This window comes from Branchiostoma belcheri, unplaced genomic scaffold (genome assembly GCF_001625305.1).
Source record: "Branchiostoma belcheri isolate BF01 breed outbred unplaced genomic scaffold, Haploidv18h27 scaffold1, whole genome shotgun sequence".
NCBI classification, from domain to species: domain Eukaryota; kingdom Metazoa; phylum Chordata; class Leptocardii; order Amphioxiformes; family Branchiostomatidae; genus Branchiostoma; species Branchiostoma belcheri.
In genome coordinates, this window is record NW_017802379.1 from 8,536,644 (window position 1) to 8,557,437 (window position 20,794).

At 42.2% G+C, this 20,794-nt stretch overlaps 1 protein-coding gene across 1 annotated transcript; it reads right to left on the reverse strand.

The window, feature by feature from the left end:
- Positions 1–14,885: 14,885 nt before the first annotated feature.
- On the reverse strand, positions 14,886–17,804 carry LOC109470647 (cyclic GMP-AMP synthase-like; the record flags this gene model as incomplete). Its single annotated transcript, XM_019769711.1, has 5 exons — positions 14,886–15,477; positions 15,974–16,207; positions 16,378–16,475; positions 16,804–16,952; positions 17,301–17,804. Coding segments are annotated over 5 exons (1,485 nt in total), but the record flags the coding sequence as incomplete, so codon positions are not given.
- Between the last annotated feature and the right edge of the window lie 2,990 nt (positions 17,805–20,794).

A 20,794-nucleotide genomic window follows, 5' to 3' on the forward strand; every position in this document is an offset into this window, starting at 1 on the left:
TTTGTGGTAATGTTTTTCGTGTATCGTCAACATATTAATCAGAGCTAGCAACGCCTTCCATATTAGGAAGATAATTTTTTATGGAGAGAAAAGAAAAAAGTCAGACTAAAACTTACGGCGCGGTCAAATTCATCGTAAGTTGTCGTACGAGTTTGATACGACAGAATGACAAAAGATCTGAGACAGTATTTTGGATGTTGTAACATGCATATGATGGCTGGATGGAGGGACACACGCACGACTATCCACTGAGAATGCCCTCCGTTTGCAATCGTACAACGATCGTATGACGTACTTAGTATGCTAAGAGTGCGTGGGAGAGAAATGGACTGAAATATGCTGTATTTGCTCCCTAGCAAATGTCGACATTTCTAGTTTCATGCGGTTTCTTTCAAATATTTGTTTTTCTATTCTAATCTTCCAAATTGTAGGACTTAAGTCCAACAATGGATTAACTAACTAAGGCATCACAAAAGCCCCTCTTGTGTCTGTTATTGAGTGATTTATTTGTTTGTTTGAGGGACTATCCCCGAGCCCCTTTGTTGACTACAAGACAGCCTAAGCCTTTTCTATCGTTCTCTTTTAACATTTACTAGTCGACGTCTTTTTTTTTATCTCACGAATTGTCGGGCTTTACGGAAATGACGAGTCGCCAACACAAAAGGTGTAAGAGTATCATAATACTATCACTTCATCAGAACGCTTCATTAGTGTATAGATAATGATGGCCCTGGGCGGAGTGGCTGATTAGGATGGGACGAGTGGCGACAGCCATTCATTGAAGACATCCTATCACGATCTGGTATCTTTCTTAAGAACAGGTCTAGGTGTCTGAGGAAAAAAAACGGGGCGATGGACGATAAAGGTGAAGGGACAAGACAGTAAGGATGTACGTTAATCGAGCGACCATCAAAACGAAGTAGAGTGGTTCCTATGTCGTTACAAGACATGGTGGTGAGGTACTCTATCTATATTTTAAGCTCACCACCAAACATACAAGTATACAATAACAAAAGACATGACAAAAGACAACAGAGAACAGCAAGTGGGTGGAAATGGATAAATAAATGGTAAGGGAGAACATGCTATGTAGGAGTTAATGTCGTTTGATGTAAAGGCATCCAATGCGATTTCCGGATGGCAAAACTGGAAATGTTCTGAATAAGGCAATCTGTATGATTTTAACACATACTGGCTCACATAAGATCTGGAGTTCATATTTTGGGTGTTGAAAACAGCACAGGAACAAGCCCCCAAGAGGAGTCCTTCATTTTCTGGGTCGTACCCCAAAAATCAGCCCAGGATCTAACCAATAACCGTTTTCTGTCACAGTTTCTGCATTTTTGTTTACTGAATGTTGATACACATCGAGATAGTGTTGTTTCAACTAGAGATGTTGAAGAAGTGACTAGAATATTGACAGATAGATTTCTCAAGCTTTTTGAAGAAAAAGAAAGATAAATATGTATGCGGTCCGTGAATTCCTGTTATAGCTACATCTATATGAACAGAACGCCTAAAGCGTATTGTATGATTATAGCACGAATGTTGAGACGGATTCTTGCTATGTCTCCGTTTCTTAATGACAGGCCGACAGGATGACAAGATAACAAGATGACGAAAGACAGACGTCTGATAAACTCCTTAAAGATTTAAGAAATGCCAAGCAGGTGACCATTCTGTTGCATCTCGAGTCTTGAGGTGCGAAAACGTTTTGCGCCATTTTTATTAGCTGTCCGGAACTTGATGCATCACCATTTCTCCTGGGAACGAGTCATTTTAAAGACCTCCCGTCCCCAGGGTAATGCGTCCTGCCTATACTTTAGATAGACAAAAATCAATGAAAATGATCATATGTAAAGCTAGTAAACCTTTTCCTAAACACAGACATTTTGAATCTACTTATGTCATGCCCCGACTCCATATCTATGTAATAGGCCAATGTACAGTGCATTACAAAAGAGACTAAGTATTGTAACAGATAGTAACGCCTTTAGAACTCACATCATGTCATAGGCCGTTTACGTTCATTTTCCTGTAGTAATACTAGTAGTCTCTAAGAATAGACTTGCTTGTATTGATCACATTGTCATTGTTGTTGTTGTTGGCCAGTGTTACGAACATAAAGCAGTCGTATTATTAGAATTATTAGAAGTGGCATAATCTGTTTGTTTGGATGTTGCATGTACACGTTGTTACACTAGTAGTATTGGCAGTGTGAAGACACGGCAGTTATGGACTGCGGAGAGCGCCTCCTTCGTGTTGCTGCGTGTACTGCAGCTGGTTTATTGGGATGGAAAAAGGGAACGAGTACTCAGAATATGTCCGTCGTTACCACAGGCCGGGCTGTCCTAGACTGTCCCTAGACATTTATCATCTTAGATACCTTCAAGGACTATGAATGAATCGACCCTATGTTTTATGAGTGAAAATATATATTTAGAACACCGTCTCCCAATTTTCGCCCATGTATCTGTATCTGTATAGCCAGTATAACCGCCCTTCGGCGTAACACACCAGCTTCGCCTTCGCAGGCACGCGGCGCGGCGGCAGCTGGCTACATTATACCGGTTGACTTGTTACACCTAACCCTTGAACATCTAATTCTAGACATTGTTTAAAGCTATCTAATGACAATGCCCCTACTGTACTTGGTGACAGTGAGTTCCACTATGCGATAGTCCTAGGAAAGAATGAATTCTTGAACACCTCAATCCTTGGTTGATAACTCTGGTACTTGAAGGCATGGCTATTTCTTGTTCTCTTCTGGGCTAGTATTAGGTATTTAGTAGTTGGGACGTCCACCAATGTCCTTGATCATGCATAGTCTGGACATTTTTCTTCTGTCTTCTAGTGACAGCCGCCACTGTAGGTTTCTTTTCATTTCCGTGACACTATTGTTCATACAGAATCTTGCAGCTTGAGTCTGTACCCTTTCTAGTTTGTCATGTATAAAAACACTGATCAAATTTCCGTTAAAAGTTCCAAAACATCCCTTTAAAGTGCCGTCTTGTTCAGAGCACGATAATCTCTGCCTGGGGTCAGATCATCGGGAAAAACATCATCCGTCATTGGCGGATAATCTACGTGTCAAGATCCCCCCTAATCTGAACACACCCCTGTATTGTCCTCATTGTGGGCTAATCCCGTACAGGGCGGCAACACGTTTGAAGACCGCATCAGATGTTTGATTTTTAAAAAGATTAAACTATTTTAAGTCCATCATATGTCATCGTGTAGCTGCGTTCCTTGACACACTAGTACCAAAATGAAGACGGATTGGTCTTTTAAGTACATGTAACATTTTTTTAGGATAATGCGAGGAAGACAACTTAATTCTTTTTGAAAAATAGAGAGGCGACGATGTTGTTTTCGGCTTCTTTCTACTAGTACATAATAATGTCACACTGTAATGAAAATGATACGCTTCAAAGAAAATGCATATACTAGAGGCGTTCAATGTGTTCAATATGGCCTCACCAAGAAAAAAAAGGGGCACAACTCAAATTTTTGGCTATAGTTATGATGGTCCAAGCCTTTTATGAATATCTACCAAAACTCAAACCATTTTCATGATTATTACTTCACAGGCACGTCAGCCAAGTTGAAAGTCAGTTTGACGTCTGGATTGAAGTCTTGAGTCATTGCGTGTCTTGGAACGTCTTAGAAAGTTATCATCGTTCTTGAAGGTAACCAAGATGATAACATGTCTACGGACGGTCTAGGAAAGCCTGGTCTGCTGTAAACGTCGGGCGTATTCTGAGTCGGAGTATAGGTAGAATATTTGCCTGTAGCTATACATAGAGTTTGGCCACCATAGGGACTTCATTTGCCCGCACAAGGCGAAACGTTACCCTTATGGCGAGCCCTCTCCCCATATGGCCAATTACTGACCCTATTTTTCTTTCCGATGTCTAACTTCCATATCCCCTTAGGAAGGAACTTCCATATCCCCTTAGGAAGGCCTGGTATAAAATGTTTCCCGGGCGGTTTAGTTCGACCAGGACCGTGGGTTTTCCCTAGCCTCTACCAGGCTTCAGAAACATATAAAAAGAGTAAACTGAATCGGTCAAATAGACGGATAACATGCCAAGGGAGTTCGTCCGCTGAAGGAGTACAGTTTGCCGCTCTCGAACCGATTTCGTCTCTCATCCGTGAATAGTTTCACCAGGTTGGTAAGACACTGAGTAAAGAGACTCTTTTTACACAACCAAGTCTTTTATTCAGCCGACGTTTCGGTGACCGTCTGTCACCTTCCTCGGGGCAATTCTGACTGGTTCACATTGCACTGCAGCACAGGTGTCGCTGCTACAGACTCATTCCCAAACGCACAATATGTGAATTTGAACGTGAACCAGTCAGAATTGCCCTGAGGAAGGTGACAGACGGTCACCAAAACGTCGGCTGAATAAAAGACTTGGTTGTGTAAAAAATGTCTCTTTACTCCATTTCGTCTCTTTCTAAACGCTTCTGAGGCCTGGTAGAGGATAGGTTTTCCCGCCACCAATGGCCCGGCAAATCATGACAGGAAAGTTCCGTCAGGTGGATTTCCCACGCCGTCTGTCGTCTGACATAAAAGCGCGGGAAACCAAGCGACTAATCGCCTCTCAAACGATAACTACGAATCAGAGGTTGCTAATTGTGGGTTATCTGTTTAAAACGGGCCAGTGAATTCCAGTTTTAGCTCGTTCACAAGGGAATGGAGTGGACGTTGAAATGACACAGTCTTGTCGCCAAGGTGACATGAGGGGCTGTCGTCTGAAATGTGTCATGTTGTCTGCTTTGGCTACTATAATTACAAAGCAAACAGTTACTGCTGCTAAAACAGACAAGAACGAACCAAGCCACACATGTATTTAGCTTTGTTAGATCCTTAGTTGTAGAAGACCACACAAAAGTACTTTTTGTTGTGTCAATAAAGAATCTATATATATGCCACCAAAATAGCAACACTAAATCAGTGTGCATTGTCGTAATTTTTGTTCTTGTTCTCTCTCGGTACAACATACAAGTAAGAACTTACAATAAAATAACGATGTGTGAAAAACAGTGCAGTTGTGTGTATGTAACGTTATGTATGTATGTAGAGGTAACGTTATATATGTGTGTGTGTGGGGGGGGGGTATTGTAGTCAATAACCATGCTTTCTAGTGTATTCACCGGTTTTTGCATAGAAGCTTAAGCCTGCATTTTGTTGACTAGAGAATTTTTTCTTAACTTATTTTGAAAAGATCTCAATCCTAAGACAAATTTCATTGACATAGAACATGCAGACGCCTTTGTTTCTTAAAAGAGAAGTTTTTATTATAAGTCCTAAGAAGTCAACACATCACATTACTGTAATGCACTCACAGAAGCGGCTTACATCCAAATCAAGATTGAAATACAGCTAACTGAATGCAAAACGTAAAATCTACATTAAAATCTTGTGATACAAGCAAACCCACACAAAATAAGCATAACTCAAAAACTGAAAACATCGCAGAAAATGAAGCAAGTATACAAACACAGGAATTTTTCAATCGTGACACATATACAATGCAGCACTCAGTTGTTTTAAGTTGCTGTATTTTTGATATACGAGAGTGCTCTATGACAGTTATCACATACTTTTAATTTTTGACAACACGTGTCGACATGGCCATTGAAACAGACTCGAATTGTCGAAACATTACAATGCGTACACAATATGTATAACAGTCAGAATTCTGTAAAACCATGATATAGCGTAATATCTTATCGCCGTTCAAGATTGAGATTTCTGGGTAGAGAAAAGAGATGCAACCTGCTGACGGGCCTCGACCCTTCCCAGACTATCGACTGACTTTCTGTCACCATCCAGGAGCGCCCTCTAGCGATCTGTCATGACATCCCACTCATGGGCGCCAACTGTCATCAAGCCTCCACCTGAAAGTCTGAATAAATAATGTTCTCATTCAATTCGTTCGTCCAATACGAGATATGAAATATAAAACATTCAGAAAAACATGTCTTTGCTTGCTTACTTGCTTTCCTTTGCTTACTTGGTACAGCGGAATGAATTAATAATATCAAGCAGCAAAATGACACTACTACTATTAAAAATCCAGATAATTATAAAAATACAGTAATTAAAAGTTCATACAATCAGTGCCGGTATAGTGTATCTAATCATGTTCTTGTTCTTATTGTTGTTTTGTCGTTTTTTTCGCAAGAAAAAAACGTTAAACGCTACTCTTTAGACGGTAACTTTCCTTGGTACTGAAATGCCGTCCCCATCTAGATCTCTGAGTGAATATTTCTCTCTTTGTCATTAATTCTTGCTACCGCAGTGGGTCATTAGAACTTCTACTGCTAAACAAAATGAATCTTTGAAACGTTCCCTAGGTATCTTGACATGAATACTATGATATTGCAGCTATTTTGTTTCTTGTGCAGAACAATACCTTTGTTCCCTACAATGGTATACAGTTGATAGGAAATTAAACGTCAGTTTAATCTGTTGACTGCTCTCAGTATGTACCAGCGTACGGTTTGGACTTGTCTGTTCCATATGATAACTGTGTACATCTAAACACAAGATCAGTACTCTTTGGCAATTCCTTTGGCTTGAAGAGACACAGTATACCAAGAAGGACATCAGAAGAACGACGTAAGGACCCCCACAGTGACCTACTACTGACCACCTTTAACTCTTCAATGGCGTTACATTAAAGCGAGTCAGTAGCAGATGACTGGGTGAGTTTTGGCCGGCTTGATCTGGTTTGATCTGGATCCCTGACGTCAACAGACCGGTTCTCTCAACAATACATCACAGAAAAACTAGAAGAAAACCTGTCAAGAGCGGATGAGGAGGTAGAATGGTCAATAAGGTTCCTTCTGTATGCAGCAATAGCAAAAGAACATCTCTTATTGGTCAAAACGCTAATTGCCAAGCTATCATTGGTTGAACTGCTAATTGTGTACAGGCAGGACCATAGAAACTGTGTGCCCTGTTTGTTTTGACTGTACGACAGGATGTAGATGTGAACAAATGCTTCATCCTTCCCTCTTTCAGACCCCTCTACGTAACAGTTACGTCAAACCTATCAGTGATTTGTAGTCCCATTGAAATGTAGAGCTTTGTGTGCCCCCCTAACAAGCAGCCAAACATTCCAAACCGCCTCGACGTTTGGACGATTCACGTAGCAAAATATTTGTGTCAGTAGTCAGACGTCAAACGTTCGCGCGGAATGTGTGGTACGATCTGCCGGTCGTCTGGGTGAGAAGGCTGGGATGAAGAGCTCGCGTGTGGCGCTCTTCAAGTTTCAAGCGCCAATCGCACAAGCTCTGCATCTCATACAACTCTTGTACGGTATATACAGTGGAAATCATCATACTGGATAACAAAAACTGCCCTGCAGTTCTAGAACTAGCTGCTAGGGCGCTCAAATCTATACCATTTTTTTCTGTAACAAAAAAACTATGTAACGTTATGTGTGCACCTGAACAATTACAAAACATAAGAAGCTGGAAGGGTTGCTGTGTTACCAAGGAATAACGAAAGTCTAAAATAGAACCCTGGCCGCCTTCGTACCAAGACCTATCCACATACCAAATATCATCACAATCCATCCCAAATCATGCTGTCAACAAATATACCGAAACACACTCACACATATACACATACCACTAATTGCCATTCTCTCATTGGTTGAACTGCTAATTGTGATGGACACTCAGGACAGGTGTCTATATGCCATTCAAACTGAAGTCTTTCGAGTCTAACCCGCGCAATAACACGTTCGTATGTACATGTATCTCTCGAACTCCTTTCACACTTAGCCCATGACGTGCTAGTTAGAGCTAACAAGCAGATAACAACCAACATAACACCAGTGGAGAGTGCTTGTCTGATGACGCTCTTGAGACAGTTTGTATGGTCCCCTGTCTGCTAGCCACTGCCACAATTTAGGGAAAATTGCAACAAATAAGACTGGACTTAGATACACACTGTTTATCGTAGTTATGTATATCGTGAGCTCCTTCTAACGAAGAAAAGAATTGTTTCCTGTCTTTCCCCCCTAACATCTGCTTGGTTTTAATTCATATGGTTATAATGTATCTGACACCCAAAAACGGAACAAAAACGTGAAAGTCGATCGCATGTTTTATGTTCATTACGTTAAGTATTTAATAAAACTGTTTAAAATATACGGCGCTTTCGTTGCCACATTTATTTCTGTACAGTTTCAGTGGGGTATTTATCTATGACCGAACAAGTGGTGTAACATATGTCTTTAGAACTGATAGGCTAATATTCAAAAGTGCTGTCGGCGCGGTACAAGAGACCTTTGGCTTTCTGAGCCCCTATGTTACCAACATCTTTTCATGGAGGTAGAACCTTTATGATCCTTCAACTGTTATTGGATACGCAATTACTGTGAAGCAGCTTGGGTGATTTCTTCTTTTTTTTTTCAATAACAAGACGGTAGCTTTGCAGACTTCTGTGAAAAATTTCTCTAGGAAGTCCGCATGCTGTCGTTCTCTTGCCGGTTTGACTAAGGGCCCGGCCTCGTCGTACGATCGCACACTGGGGTTATTCTTGCGGCAGTCGTACACTTGTCTTGCTCAAATATAGCTATCTTGTTGCTCGTCGGCAGTTTGTTCTGTCTCAGGTTAATTCTATTCGTACGAAAATCGTACGACGGACTACGACAAACGTTACCGTGTCGTAAATGTGCTGACAACATCAGATTAAAGGCATCCAGTGCAGTTTTTAGTTATTGGAAAACCCGAAGTCAATGTTCTAGTTGTTTATCTACATACTGAGTTGAAACCACACTGTCCCAATGTATATAGACCATCTTGGACAAAAAATTCACCAAATTCTGATGGAAAATGGTTACTGGAAGGGCCCTGGGCTGTTTTTTTTGTACCTCCCAGAAAATAAAGGACTCATCTTGGGACTTGTTTCTGCAGTTGTAAAAGCCCAAAGTATGAAATACTGACTCAAATGTGCTAATGTGAAGCAGTATATGTGTGAATATGACAAAGACTGCCTTATTCAGAATATTTCCACTTTTGCTGCCATGAAATCGCATTGGATGCCTTTAAATAAATTCTAAATATAATGTTGATACATGTCGTGATTTCATTTCATGCTGTAACGAAATTTGATCCCAAAAAATGAAAAGCACCAACATGATGTCTAAATATGAACATGAATCTCCAGGGATGATTTTATTCATTTAGCGAACATTACGGCCTTCCAACCACTCAAGAATCAAGGCAGTCTCACAAATTACAAAAACACATCGTGGCCAGAAAAACAAGACACCAGTTGACATACAAAAAAACATTGCGAAAGCCTTCGTTACTACATCTGCTACTACCATACAGCGCGGTTACAATCGTCGTATGATTTTGATGCCGTACTCGGAATTTTTTTATGCGGGTTGTGACAGAACCAACCGCAAACAAGGATCTAAAAGACAGGCGTTTCCGTATGAAGACTACTCTCCAAGCAGAGGTTATGGGGGAATGATCGTTAGCTTTTTATATATGGCAGTTTTTTTGTCGCTACCCCCATCTACCCGTCGGTGAAGGGCGACCTTCTTTGGCTAATGGATACTAGTACTGTCTTGCAACCGAAAGGGATCTGCTTGGAGATTAAACAAGACAGTTCAATCTTTGCACATGCATGATTATCCCTCGAATGCACTCGGATTGCGATCGTATATACGCGTACGGCAGTCGTATCACATGTAACCGGGTCTTGAAAAATGACGAGAAAACACACGATAATAAGCAAAATAAGATTGAGCGGGTTTCCTACCTGCTTAGCCGGCTAACAGTTGCCGTCTCCGCCGCTTGTCTCGCCTGCTCTGGTCCCGAGACCTTCTCACTTCTGTGCGCGGTTCCACGCGCCTTATATCGCCGCCACTGCCCCATCAAAGAGGCCCCATTAAACAACCACGATCAAAGGCCAATTAAATCATAATAGACGAAACACAGTGTGCGGGACGTACGCCAATTACCAGCCTCAAAAGAAGAAAAAAAATCTTTTTAACCATCTCCCTTGAGACTTACGTACCCCATTTCGTATGAAACAAGAAGCCAGCGATGTAAAAATAAATAAATAAAAAACTGGAGAGGATTTTGTTATAGAAATAATGCAGAAAACGACTGTGTTGTTTGTGTCAGTCCGTAAGATGAGTCCTGTGTTGTGGTAGACTGGAGGACGTGCGCACGATGGTCCTCTACGTTGCCATGGAGACACAGATGAGCTGATGACGCTTTTGTGTGACAAGGAGAAATTGATGCTCAGCGGCAGCTGACGCCGTAACTACATATTCCTTCATTTTCAGAGGAGCTCATAAGGCCACAATAAGTCATTTTCATGGATGACATCAGCGTGTGCATTGATTTTTGAGTGATTTCAGAGTACTGAGGTCAACATACCGAAAATGGCCAAAGATGTCTGTTGCTAGCCTGTACCAGGCACCGCGGATCGCTGGAAAAATAGTAGAAATTGACCGAAATAAAGGGATTGTATACCAGGGAAGATCCCGGTCCATAGAAGACCCGTGGGTCGCGAATTGGATCTTCTATCGCCCGGGATCTTCTCTGGTATACTATCCCTTTATTTCGGCCAATTTCTACTATTTTTCCAGCGATCCGCGGTGCCTGGTAGAGGCTAGTATGTTGCCATGCCGGAACGTGGATGGCAGGTAAATTTGAAGAGAGGAAACAAGCGGTGATGCACTAGTATTTCGTTCTTTTTGTATGTGATGTTCACACTGAATCAAAACCATTTAGTTGTACAATATGATTGAAAGCTTTTATTTTCCAGTGACAATGGATGTTAAAATAGTTGGCAGTAAACTTAGCATTTATTGTTTAACAAGGTTTATGATGTCAGAATTTGAAAATGTAGGAACCTTGTTTTTTTCGGCCCGCCTTGTTTTTTTTCGCCCTATCGCATTAGATTAAGAGTCTGCAGATGATGTCATCCATAAAATTTACTTGCTGTGGCCTAAATTAAGACATATTGTGGCGCAGATAGAAGACAATCAAGAACAAGAGATTCCTTTAAAATTAAGGAATTAAGAAAATAGGATTTTGGCAGGATCCATTTTAATTATGATTCAGCGAAATAGCAGCAATGTTTTCCCTCAAAGATGTTTGATATTTTACAACACAAGGCATGTTCTTTCCTATTATTTTCATCAAACTATAGGAACTGTCACAAACATCAGTGATAGCGATTAAAAGGAATTAAAAAGGCTTAGACGATTAAAAGTTGCCCCCCGTGAAAAAGCTGCCAATGCCATATGGCTGTGTTCACTTCGGAATGAAAACATCAAAATGGCCTGTTGTAGGATCAAGTATTCCCACGCTAATATGAAACAATTTCAAAGTTCTCGCCGATAAATATTTAGCACACAAGACTATATGGGACAAGGCGAATATGTGCTGGGTGTAATTCCTGATTTTTTCACTGCACTGTACTGTTATGTTCACTGTTTTCACTGTCACTTCTGTACCTTAACTTATCATTACAGTTAACAAATAATTCCTAGACTTTCTCTTTCCTGCACCTGTGGGCACAGTGAATATATAGTTCCGTGAACACGTCCACTTTTCTCAGACCGTGAACTTTTGCTACCGTGACATAAAGTGAATTACAGTATTAACGTTACGCTAACGTAAAATCACACGAAAACTCCCACATTACAAAAACGTCTTCCCCTGTTTCACGAAAAATTGAAGTTAGCTTCGTTGGTTTTAGATAAGTTAGCTTTCAGTTCTATTTATATTAATATCATAGTTTGGGTTTGTTGACTCGCATATTTTCGACAGAACTAGTGAACGAAAACATTGAGAACATTTTGTTTCATTCTTTCATCGTTTAAGATGCAACCATACAGTTCGTCCAATCTGAGAGGACGTCCATGGCCAAAGTTAGGTAATTATTGTTGTAATGTATAGACTTTTAGAACGTAGAATTAGAGTGTAGTGTTTCAGTGTTCAATACTCCATGTTTTACATCCCCTAGACCACATGTGCACTTACACCACTGACTTGCATGATACCAACGAGCTACGAAAGGCCATGGAGAACCAAGTGTTATGGTGGGGACTTTCTGGAATGGCTCGAGCGGGAGCTCAAACTAAGTAAATAGGTGCATTTAGCCCAATTAGACAGAAAGATTCAGTCACTGGAGTCCTTTTAAAGTAGGCAACAGCATTGAGATTCGAACCCAGAACCTTCGGATTCAATCAATCAAATGGTTTATCAAATAGTTTATTGTTCAATTGACTTGCATATCACTACTTGCATGTTACATTTGCACATCGTCTCATCAGATGTATCAGACTGAAAAAAATTGCTAAAATATTTACAAGTAATATAAAATCCACTGCAATAAAATCATAGGTATTAGCTTTTAAAACGAGTCATTTAAAATCCGTGATCTTTGTACAACATTAAATCCAATTATTACATAGAACGATAAGTCAATTCAAGTCAAAGTCCTAACCAACTGCATTTTATTTTTTCCTTTTCACAGTTAACAATATCCCAGTGCCAACAACAGGCTGTCCCGTTATGTTCCATGCATCCCTCGCTGGCCGCACCTGTCCGCTTCCCACAATTAACATTCTTCTACCCCAGAGATGCACAACACGACAAATGGTTGTCTTGTCAGTCAAATTTCCAATAATAGCGAAAATAAAACAAGACACAAGGGAAGCAATTTTACTGATTAGCTGTGCGTTTTATTTGAAAAAAAAAAATTGGCATGCTGGTATTTTCCTATCTACAAGGTCAGGGTCGTGTGACAGCCGCCGTACTATTGTCGTGCGACAGCTAAAGACGTTCTTGGGATAGTCGTGAGTGTGTCGTACAAATTAAAATTCAGCAGTATTGTTACAAGGAAAAGACTGTCTTAGACCCTTGCCGGCCTGTAGTTCTTTTTCAGCCTGCTTCAAATTTGACGACATCAAATATGAAACCGCACATTGTGACTGGTCTCCACCAGACTCCTTTGCAGGCTTAATAGATAGTAGAAATCGTCTAGGGGGAACATCATTGTCAACAGGAATTGGCCGGCCATAGAGGGTCCAGCTGGCCTACACTTTATCAAGCCTGCAAAGGAGTCTGGTGGAGACTACAAATATATGACCGCGTCATAACGAAAGCAGCACAGATCTTTACTTTAGTGCGTTTGGTTGTGTTCCTGATGAAATACGGGAGTGGGCCACAAATCCATAGCCTGGGTACCCTACTCTCCAAGCAGAGGTTGTGGGGAATGATCGTTACCTTTTTATATATGGCCGTTTTTTTTGTCCTGATCCCCGTCGGTGGCTAATGGAGCTTCTCTGGCCAATGGATACTGCCTGGCCAATTTGATACTGTCTTTTTTTGCCACCGATACTGATCTGCTTGGAGATTAGGGTACCCAGGCTAGCACTTCACTGTGGTGAATTGTCTTAATCAGTCAAAGGAAAAGAAAAGGCATTTTTAACGTTTTGGTTGGTTTACTTTAATTTCAAGCCAAATCAAGTCTACTCATAGTTACTCATAATTATGCAGAAGACTACTAGCTATTTAAAGCGTTGTATAAGTTTATCACCTAATTACATTTAACTTACAAACTATATTTCAATTCTAAACCATACCCTATTGATAGAAGACACAGTATAAAGTGTTTGGCATAGCGTTCGAAAAGACTACAGACTAGTTACATTAGCCAAGAACTACTCGATATTTTACACTTAGACAAGATATGCAAGAAAATATCAAAGCAGGACATGTTTAAACACTTGATGTCATGCAAGAACGAATGTATAGCAGACAAACTATGTAATTATGTTTCTAAATGTTTCAAAAGAGAGAAGAAAGGGCTACTAACAGTAAATGATAGGTAGTATATAGTATTGTTATAATGTATAAATTCCTAGCAATTAGCATTATAGTATAGCGTTCCAGTATGCAATACTCATGTTTTGCATACTGCATGTCCTCTTGTGCATTAAGCCCATCTGGGCAAGAACATGCAATAAAGATCCATATCATTAACCTGCTACAATTCATAATACATTGCCCAACCTATGATGAAAACCGATGAAAACTGTTACAATATATTACATGTAAGACCGATATAACGCTACCCCATACAAAGACAGAGATATTCTATATGCTACTATCATATCCTGTCAATATATCCACTTATGAAGGCCAATTTATACACAATTTGCTGACAAAACGAGAAAATGTAATAAATTCCTGGCACAATATTATATTGCTATCAATAGAGTTAGATTAGTATAATTAGCTATAGTATCTCTTACATTGTATATAAAAGCAGACCAGATTCTTAGTACAGTTAGTAGAACTGTTAGATATTTTTAGCATCACCAACTATGTATGTACGTTAGCATTACCAACTATGTATGTATGTTAGCATTACCAACTATGTATGTATGTTAGCATCACCAACTATGTATGTATATTTTGCCATACGTTGTACCCGCTACATCTTTTGCGCAATAAATTTCTTCTTCTGTAATGACCGTACACTAGCAGTGGGTTTAATGGAAATCCGAATAAAGTCAGTCGTTCGATTTGCACATCAAACGTAAGTTTCATCTTAGTAAAACATTGAACTTTATTCCAACACACAGTTTACAGAGAGATCAAATTTTCAGCGACCACTGTCGCCTTCATCAGGATAATTAATGACCAATCACTTCACAACGTGATCTCGCGAGAGTTAATTGCCTACGTCACGTATCGGTAAAGTCTCGTGTGAATAAGGTCACGTGTTTGTAAACGTAACTCTCGCGAGATCACGCTGTGAAGTGATTGGTCATTAATTATCCTGATGAAGGCGACAGTGGTCGCTGAAAATTTGATCTCTCTGTAAACTGTGTGTTGGAATAAAGTTCAATGTTTTACTTTGATTACTACCAACACAGATGAACTTTCATGGTAAGTTTCATCTGTGTGGATCTTAATGAACTGGCATCTCCAAAGCATCTAGCTCCTTTGGAAGACGTTCGTTCACAAGATCTTCCTTCACGCGGAGGAACTGGTCTTTAACGGTGTCCAGGTGTTCCAGTCCTTTGAATATCGCGGGTTCGAAAAGATTGTAACCGGGTATGAAGAAGTGGGGAAGGTGCCTTGTCTCGATACTGGACACCAACACATCGATGACGCACACCAAACACGTCACCAGGTTCTCATTCTCCCAGCCGTCTGGTCTCTTCACAATGGCGTGTAGCAGGACCGTTTTTAGATGATACGAGGCGAAATCGACATCCCTAGAAACGCCCCCTGTCAGTTGAAGCTTGTACTTGATGTACTTCAGGCATCGCAGGCAGTCTTTGCGGCACAAGGTGGCGTGGTTGCTGGCGTCTGTCGGGCTCAGGATCTGTCCGCGTCCGTTGAAGATTTCCTTTTCAGCTTGGGAAAAGGAGAGCCTCCATAGCTTCTCCCCGTCAGGGTCTTTATCTGGAAAGAAGTTAACAAGATTTACCCCAAAAGAAATCTGTTTTGCAAAACTCAAACTCTTGTCGTGTAGACGACGCTATAGCTACTGTAAAGAAAGTGACATAGTTATTGTTTTGGGTAGTGGGTGCGTCTGTTAGGTTGTGTATATGCTTGTCTGCAACAAAAATAAGGCATGAAGAGAGGGTATATATTTAGTTACAGTGATTGACAGGGAGGTCATATTGAACATTAAGCATGCATATGAAGGTGGCCCAGCACGCGCCCGGAGCCCGGTGGGAGTAAGTGGGTGGTACGTGGAGGAATTCAGGAAATGGCTAAAGGCTGTGTTGAATTACATCCTAGGGGACCCCCCCCCCCCACCCACACACACAGCTCCAATACCTTCACGAAAACTCAAAACACTTCCCGCGGAAGTATGAAATCTCTAATTTCGTGTTTTAAGAGGATTTTATTTCATACAGGAGGGAGACATAAGTTCCACAAACGTAAGATGTACCATGAGGTGCTGCCTTGGCCACGAGGTGAAGTTCATTCCTCTTGATCGCTCTGATGTCCCGGGAGTCAGGCCAGTGTGTGACGCTTTGGTTCCATCCCTTTGTACATTTTGGCCAGGGTGTCGGTACCTCCAAGGCAAAAACCAGGTCGATGGACATCTGCAGCCTTTTCTTGGCAACATTCAGAGTAACAGCCGGGCATCCATCCTTCTGCCTCATCAGTTTAAACTCTAGGTCTAAAGCCACACAGAGAAGACTTTGTTCAATCCCACTTCTGACACCAACTATTGAGTCATTCAATTCAAACTATACAGATTGAAACATAGACTGTAATGGATCCTACCATGAAGTTCTGACCAGTAAATTACCAAAGTTTCCAGATGTTTGTAGCTAATTATGAGCTGACCTTTGAAAGGACTGTCCGCCCCTGCTGCACTCAGAGTCTCGATGGTCTGTTCCACCAGGCCTCTGAATCGGTTCAACAGTTTCTTTGGAGACAAGTATCTGTAATGATGAAAAGAATGAAAATATGCAAGACGCAGGGTACCATAGTATAGATTGAGAAAGACTGGGTGCATCTTCAACAGAAAGACTAGATGGTTTAAGCTTGGAGAAGCTGTAAAGATTTAACAGATCCTTGTCATCCATAAGCACCCATCTACCGTCACCAACACTCATCCAATCATGTGCCTTTGACTCTTATGTCACGTGACGTTCCTTCAGACTAGAGGAAAGCTGGCGGATGCCTTTTGAAAGCTGAACTTTTTTGTTTATGAGTTTTTTTTTCATTTAATTCTTCATTTAAAATGATTGTAGTTTCAATGAGCCTTACCCGTCTGGAGTTAAGTAATTGCGGAGTGATGACTTGTTTTTCCTCGGAAGTTTCACGGCGACCATCCCGAGACTGGGCTCCGTCTCCTCTAGAGTCAGCTTCTGGCCATAGATACAGAACATGAAGTCGAACTCATTTGTAGTGTCCACCTGTAAATTTCAATTGAGTATCATTTATGGTGACCAAAAATCATGCTCTGTTTATTATAATTCATAAACCTTCATCTGAGTTACATATTGAGAAATAAACTGCTCTTAAACTCAAGAAAAACGACTGACCGAAAATTTGAGGAATGGGGACGGGGGCGGTACCGACTTTCAACGAACTTTGACCCAGTGCTTCGTATCTACAGCGCTTGGGCCTGATAGCTGATGAAGCCCGAGAGATTCGGTCGATTTTTCTTGAGTTGGAGGACAGTTTATTTTTCAATATCATGCTCTATTATTTGCTTTAATAATAATCTTCAATAAAATAATAATCAAAAGAAGTCAGGGTACCTTTAGGTTTTCGAAGTAGCTTCCGGAATTCAACTGCCGGAGACGAAATATGTCGTCCTCTCCTTCATCTACTGCCATCTTCTTTATTTCTTCCAAGATACAGTTGACGATAGGGTTGTAGATTTTCGCCGTTTCCGATTTGTCATCACTTGGAACCCGCACGAGGTTGGCTATAGCTTTCTTCAGTTTTGTCTTGAAACTGGTTTCACGTGTACTTTGTCTTCGTATTGTCTGTTTGTTCGGTTTGCTGGTTGTAGTAGGTGGGGCAGACTTTTGTGGCCTCGCAGATTTTCGTCCGGCTCTTGTAGCAGGCACATCTGGTGACGTCCCAGGCCTTAGACCTGTATCATTTATGGTGGCAGCATGCGCCGCGCTAGGACTACATCTACCTTTTCTGGTTGTAGGGGATGGCTCATGTATTGTCTGTTTGTTCGGTTTGCTGGTAGTAGTAGGTGGGGCAGACTTTTGTGGCCTCGCAGATTTTCGTCCGACTCTTGTAGCAGGCGACGTCCCAGGCCTACCTGTATCATTTATGGTGGCAGCATGCGCCGCGCTAGGACTACATCTACCTTTTCTGGTTGTAGGGGATGGCTCATTTGGAGCCGTCTTAGGCCTACCTCTAATACTTCCGGTTGTAGCAGGCGTCGTCAAAGGACTACCTCTACTACTTCCGGTTTCTGCAGACTGATTTGGCGACTTCGTACCTGCGGCGCGCCTTCCTCGTGGCATTGCTTTATATATATATAAACAAGTTGTGTTTAACAACAACGAACGATTGACTTGCACAATGCTGTGTTCTACCGACGATGAATTTTAGGAATCCTGGTTGACAAAGAGTAATCTTTCCCCTACACTCTTGATCTGTGGAAGTACATAAGAAATTCGTTAACAAAGAATTCGTAAACAAGAAGATATATAGAACCTGATTATATTAACACAGCGGCTTGCTTTAGGACAAGAAGCCACACTCGACAGCCCTGAAAATATTTGCTTGGAGATTAGATATCCCTTTGTGATTGTGGACACAGAAATAAATCTATTATCTGTCTGTATTTCTCGTATAATATATGTTGTTGTTGGCTTCTTCGAATCCGAAGATCTTTAACTAAGAAGGAAGTCCCCTGCAGGCCTATAATACATACACGCACGGAAACCACGTCACGGGTCACTGAAGGCGTGCCACCGAAAGTACAAGTCAGGTATACGTAAGACTACGAAAGTGAAAGTTCAGGAGCCAAACGTCTTTTGTGCTATTTCCACTCCGTATGAATGCACGCCTTATAAGCATGTTTCTTTCCTCCTGTGTACCTTTACACATGATTTAAGGTGTGCTTAGAGGTAGGATTTCGTACAGTGACATTATTAACTAGCTGACGTCCAATGGACTGCGTCAAGCAGCCTTATATAGTTTCTGAGAATTCCATCGCAATATTCTTACACCAGGCACCACCAAGGGCCTCTTCACCCGTTTTAGGTGAACGGTATTAAAAAATTGAAACGGAAGCTTTAAACTAGACTCTTAAACATATGAAGTTCTCAGTTAAAACTTACCGAACCGCTTATGGGAGTGCCTTTCACACGAAGACTGCGACAAACAAGCCAACTTACGCCGTAACGATACTGAAAATGGCTGCAAGTTGCTGGCTTCCCCAGTGCAGGTGGTAATTCTCGGTTTTCTATCAACAGTATATCAGATGTCGTTCTCGGAGGATAACTGCCAACGTTACAATGGCATGTAGACAAAGGTTTTGACCCTCCACTCTAAAGGTTGGAGTGTATATTGAGGCTGGCTTCTGTAATCTAACTTGTTTGCATACCGCCTCCGCCAAATGTCGCTGGGCCACCTTCCGAAACTATGACGTAATCCGTCTGGCACGCGCGAGGCACTTGACCTATGACATTTGACCGCCGTTTCCTGTATGAGTGCTTGAAATGTAACACCTTTTTCGGCGTAGCGATCTAGTTTGGTACTGTTAATTTGAAACTTCTTTTGCGAAACATGCCCGAAGGCTAATCGCATATACGTAGTGTCACAGAAACTACAATAGGGAACATATACTAACGTTACCGTCTGATCATACTACCACGCCTACGTTTACAGAATGTCGGACGTTTCGGCCCATGGACACTTCGGCCTGGACGTTTCGGCCACATGTGCTGGACGTTTCGGCCACGTGCCGAATGTCCCAATTCTGGACACTTCGGCCTCAAGCAAGCAAGGCGAAAGCTAGCCTGAGGTTAATGCGGCAACTTCGGGGCGGCCGGCCGCCAGGAGCACGATTAGTCAGGCTAGGCGAAAGCAAACATTACAAAACGAAATTGTATTTTCTTGACAAATTCAATCATATCTCATTCTTATTTTCTTTTTCAGAATCAGTTTCCTACGGTGCTAGGGTACCATCGGCGATAGAATAAAATCCGTTTCATTATACACAAGTTCGTGTTTCTTGTCATTAGTTTTCCAAATGATTCTTACATTTCTATGAATGGGGGCAAGGATGATGATCAGCTAGGGAGGGCTACGAGTGGGGGCAAGGATGATGATCAGGGAGGGCTACGAGTGGGGGCAAGGATGATGATCAGGGAGGGCTACGAGTGGGGGCAAGGATGATGATCAGGGAGGGCTACCAGTGGGGGCAAGGATGATGATCAGGGAGGGCTACGAGTGGGGGCAAGGATGATGATCAGGGAGGGCTACGAGTGGGGGCAAGGATGATGATCAAGGAGGGATACGAGTGGGGGCAACAATGATGATCTCGGAGGGCTACGAGTGGGGGCAAAGATCAGGGAGGGTTACGAGTGTGGGCAAGGATGATGATCAGGGAGAGCTACGAGTGGGGGCAAGGATGATGATCAGGGAGGGCTACGAGTGGGGGCAAGGATGATGATCAGGGAGGGCTACGAATGGGGACAAGGATGATGATCAGGGACGGCTACGAATGGGGACAAGGATGATGATCAGGGAGGGCTACGAGTGGGGGCAAGGATGATGATCAGGGAGGGCGACGAGTGGGGGCAAGGATGATGATCAGGGAGGGCTACGAGTGGGGGCAAGGATATCAGGGAGGGCTACGAGTGGGGGCAAGGATGATGATCAGGGAGGGCTACGAGTGGGGGCAAGGATGATGATCAGGGAGGGCTACGAGTGGGGGCAAGGATGATGATCAGGGAGGGCTACGAGTGGGGGCAAGGATGATGATCAGGGAGGGCTACGAGTGAGGGCAAGGATGATGATCACGGAGGGCTACGATGGGGGCAAGGATCGCGAAGGGCTACGAGTGGGGCAAGGATGATGATCACGGAGGGCTACGAGTGGGGGCAAGGATCGCGAAGGGCTTCGAGTGGGGGCAAGGATCGCGAAGGGTCTACGAGTGGGGGCAAGGATGATGATCAGGGAGGGCTACCAGTGGGGGCAAGGATCGCGAAGGGCTACGAGTGGGGGCGATGGATGATGATCACGGAGGGCTACGAGTGGGGGCAAGGATCGCGAAGGG